Source organism: Berghia stephanieae, chromosome 2 (assembly GCF_034508935.2).
Source record: "Berghia stephanieae isolate SIO BIC M18660-M18661 chromosome 2, UCSD_Bste_1.3, whole genome shotgun sequence".
Taxonomy (NCBI): Eukaryota; Metazoa; Mollusca; class Gastropoda; order Nudibranchia; family Aeolidiidae; genus Berghia; species Berghia stephanieae.
The window spans coordinates 15,995,703-16,000,702 of NC_088361.1; the positions used below are offsets into that span (position 1 = coordinate 15,995,703).

At 36.2% G+C, this 5,000-nt stretch overlaps 1 protein-coding gene across 1 annotated transcript in view; it reads left to right on the top strand.

Annotated features, from left to right (window-relative positions):
* Positions 1-2,403: 2,403 nt before the first annotated feature.
* LOC144964386 (uncharacterized) overlaps positions 2,404-5,000 on the top strand; it is a 9,042-nt gene continuing 6,445 nt past the window's right edge. The window contains exon 1 of the mRNA XM_078898571.1: positions 2,404-2,735. Coding sequence (XP_078754697.1) covers positions 2,597-2,735 — 139 coding nt within the window. The 5' untranslated portion in view covers positions 2,404-2,596. The remainder of the gene's footprint in view (positions 2,736-5,000) is intronic.

Genomic DNA, 5,000 nt, shown 5'->3' on the forward strand with positions numbered 1-5,000 from the left:
CTCTGGACTGTCGATGGAGGATGAGGCTAATAATTTGGTTAGATCTCGCCATCTCCAACTAAAAAAGATTGCTTCCATTAGACGGTTCATATCTGATGATGTGACCAAACACCTGGTTGTGTCCCTCGTACTATCGAAATTGGATTATTGTAATGCTCTGTTGTTTGACGTTTCGCAATATAATCTGAGACGTCTGTATTTTTGGTACGATTTTCACACAATTGTACAAATGTTTATCCTAAATTGTCGTTACTGTGGGTGATAACACCACTTGAAGATGCTGATAATGATAACAACCGATTTTTAAAAAAAATCAAACATCTCGTCATCAATAACGTACTAGTGGCCGAGTGGCTTAAGCATTGCACTCTGATCCGTAAGATCCCGGGTTCTATAGCCCCGATTCGGGCACTTTCGTTTTTTTTTCCTTGGGCAAGATTATTAACCCCCAGTTTTCTCTCTTGGACAACATGGGTGGTTCCTGTCGACATCAGACATCTTGTTGACAGCCTAGGACACGGTATCTAATGATACAGTAGCGGAACGACGTCATTATATAAACAAATAAATAAATAAATAAATATATACACACTTAAACATAATATATACATACATACATCAGGAAATGCATGAGTCTACTATAGCTGTCGCTTGGCAATCAATACCCAAGGATAGGGCTTGCCCTATATTACCAGCAGTACCCACCAACACTCATATAAATATTTAAGTCCGTTATGACAACCCAACCCAAGAATCTTAATGTCCCATCAACGTCCTGATATTATGGAATCAACCATTCGTCATCATGACGACCCCCCCCCCCCCCCCCCCCTTTTTTTTTTTTTTCAAGGATCTGACACATTTGTCAAAGGAATAGACATGGCAATATTTTTTAATGAATAGGATATAAATATATATATATATATATATATATATATATATATATATATATATATATATATATATATATATATATATATATATATATATAAATTCAATGCTGTCTTTTCCGGATACGAAAACCAGTCAACCATGACGAAATAATCTGGGGAAATGCCCGAGTTTACTCTCGATGTCGCTTGGCAATTCTGCCTGCCGTACTCTGGAAAAACCCATATTTTAAAATTTGGCCAGAAAACTTGTCCGTCAAATATCGAGTGATTTAAATGACCCTCATCTCGGAAAAAAAACAACCTCTCAAACCTGGGTCTTCGCGGCGAAGTCCCGGGTTTGAAAGTTTTTTTTTTCCAAGATGAGAGTCATTTAAATCAATCGATATTAAAAGGACGTGTTTTCTGGCCAAATTTTAAAATATGGGTTTTTCCAGAGTACGACAGTAAACCTCAGGAGACATGCCCTACATTACCAGACTATTAAAAAATTGAACATTTATATAGGGCAATACTCACTAAATGTGCTCAAAGCGCTTTACAAGGGGTCCATAACCAACAGAAATACCGAACATGTAGAAGAGACATGACGCCTGTTAAGCGATGTTTCACTTTTTTTTTCCTTTAGAGACAGCGTTGTTAAAGTTCAGGAACTCATTTTACACCTGAGTAAGATGAGAGAATGCGAGAAAAGAGCCTTTCCCCAGGACTCATCTTTGCGTCCCACGGAGCGGGACTCGAACCCAAGACCTTCCGATCCGAAGGCGAGTGTTATACTACTAGACTACATTGCCAGATTATTCAGGTAGCTATCTTGAATCTAGGCTTCCTGAAAGCTCAAATTAAATCTTTAATGTAGAACATTCAACTCACAGCAAAACAAACCAGTTTCGAAACAAGAAAAAGTTGGAACCCTCTTAGAATCCGCTAGCCGGATGAAACGTACTAACACAGAAAACAACGGTTATAAATAGAATGCGCTTGGCTAAGAAGTTCATAACATTGTCATCCGGAAGTATAACGGACCAACACACAAAACTATGTGTAAGCTTGTACGTTTATAGTCTGGTTAATACAGTTTGGTGAGAATTAGTCATAAAGGCGGATGGCAAAAAAAAAAAAAAAAACAATAACAAAGACACGAGTGACGACAACTAACTTAAAACGAGGAGTTATATATCTTATTGTTATGCTGTTATTGTTAATAATAAACCTAATTCCTTTACAAGGTAACCTCACCCCTATTATTAAGATATTGTTTCTTAGAAAGCTGCTTGAAAAACATTACAGGTAAGCCTCTTTAATTATTATGTCTTTCGCTCTATGTGACCCAGAAACCTGGTGTGACCAGTGAACTAGTTTGGATTAGTATCCTGCCGACTGAAAGGAGAAAGTAGTACAGTAGCTTCTTGCTATGCACCAACCGCCGTCACGCTTGCATGAATGCCGGATGCTAGACTATAATCTTTTGACCACATGTTTTGACAAAAACACCACGATAAAATGATTGGTTGCTCACATCCTAGTTTATTTCTTATATAAAGGTAGAATTTTAGAATTTGAAACATATTCGCTCCGATTCAAAGTTTGATATTGTTAGTGAAGAAAAATTTCAAAATCTTACATTTGTATACAACCTCCCTGAACCAATCATAAATTGACGATTAACTATCTATCAAAGTTAAATCCGCAACCACTACTGTAAAATGAGACTCGCAAGAACCATCTGTTTCCTTTTGTTTGTGGCAGTCACCGCAGTCCTGGCACAGAGGCCCCAACAATTTACGCGGGACAAGGCCTTGAGTGAACGTTTGCCTACGTCAGACGATTTGCCGTCCATTGGAGGTGAGTAGATTTGCACTTTTGTATGCCATTCAATAATGAACAAAAAGTGTTATAATAATATACGATTCTTTCATCTCTTTGTATTTATTAACCGAGTTATTTTTATCGTAAACAATAACACAACGAGCTTGCGAGTATGTGTTAATGTACGATAGAAATATAACGAGTTTAACAAATACAAAGAAGTTAAAGAATAGGTTTATTACACACCTACAAATAAGATTATTAGATATTTTGTAACCAAATGGACAACGCTACAATTCGATGGCCCATGATCACCTCAATGCTCCAACTTCGGCGACTATAAAATCTGATTTGATGGTATGGCTCCAATCAGACAGCACTACATATTCTGATTATTTATGAAAGGCCCAACTATACTTCCAATGAAAAGAGAAAAAAAAATCGGAAACAGTTTTCAAAACAGACTGTCAAAGTAGAATGAGATTTGACACGAGGTTGCGTATGAGGGAAGCAATAAATGATATAACAAGGGAAGACTGGCAAAAGGCATTCTCCAACTTTCGCAAACTTGAGGAAAATTACATTTCATTGGATAGAGTGATGCCACGACATCTTTCCATAGTCGTTTCATTTCTCCTTTTCCTCATCCTCGTCATTAGAATGTGATGATTGATGTGCCCAGTATGTCTTTGTTGTTGTTGGTAGTGTTGTTGTAGTTTTTGTTTTTGTTGAACACATAATTTACATATTTGTGGGAACAATGTGTCATAAATTGATGAATTTTAATTTTGACCAGTTTACATTAAATTTATGTAATCCTCTTTGGCATAAACATAAGCTATTTCTATAAATTTCGCAATCAAAATAATGATGAGAGTGCGTAATGTTCACTTTCATTTGTATTCATCAGTAATGTGTATTGATAGTTATAAAATGTAGATGTCTAATAGTTAAGGATTGCCTTTCGTTCCTTCATAATCAGATACTGAATGTATATCGTTTAAGTTTCAATTGACCGAACTTTCCATTTCAACTAATTCTTTCAAAATGGATAAGCGGAAAAGTCATAATTTTGATACTGTAAATCATCTATGAGTTACGATCCTTACCAGTTATCGATTTTAATATATCTGTTATGACCGAAATCCTTTCCTATTGCTTTATAATTAATGAAAAAATATTTTTTTATTAAGACAAATTGATTCAGAGGTTCATACAAATGTTTGCAGCTTTGCATTGACGGACAGCTGAGAAAAAGAAGAAAAACACGCGCCACTTATTAAAAATCTGACTACAGCACTTCTATTCACCATAATTTATATCTTTCTCCTTCTGCTTGAATGACAATTTGGCCCCAAACTAAAAACGTTGTATTTGTATTCATGCGCACCAAAAGACGATTTATAATTGCCAAATATTCTGCAATCGTTGAATAAAATTGTTATTCAACGCGTTCAAAGCATTATTCAACGATAACGTAGTATTTACTAAGAAATGATAGGGTTTTCCAATGAGAGGGGTGAAATAAAACAATTTTAACGATTAGAAAGGGTCACGGTGTTATGATGTTGTAAGTCCAGCTAATCATTTTAATGGTAAAAGCAAAAGAACAAGATGCAATGGTTAAATATTTGTGATTTTGTTACCAACCTGTTCAAACCTTTTCAATGGGAGCGATCCATTTTCATGTTTTCGTCTAACCTAGTCATCGATCACATGATTTGTTGCTGCACAACGATTGGATATTTCTCAATGTATCTAAACACGCTGCTTTGTTCATGAAAGTTGTAAACATACCCATGAGTCATGCTGAGCAAAATAACCAATACGCTTCAACAATGATAACGTCACTTCCCTCGTATTGACGCATGGTAGCTTAGTAACTGGCTCTAAACTATCGGAGCAATGACGGACGCCCATATGAAATATTTCTCCGACAAGCATAAAAGTGCATCCAGAGGGGGAAAAAAACATTATAAATCTGATCATGTTTTGACTTTTATGCATTCTGATCACAAGACATATGAAAAGTTCTAGCCAGCATGAAGAATAAAAAGTACAACTTTTCTTTGTTTAGAACCACGATGGCCGCCGTTGCTGGGCGACGTGACATCATACTATTGAATCCAATTGTAAAGTTGGATTCTATCTCAAACTGGGAACACTTTTCACTACGTGGGTCATTTTGAGCACACTTTGCAATGTGACCAATGACCCCGAGCACATGGAAATGTAATATAGATAGCTCGAAGTTGACGTCACTCAAGACTTTGTTATTGTTTTTTTTTTTTGCCATCCGCG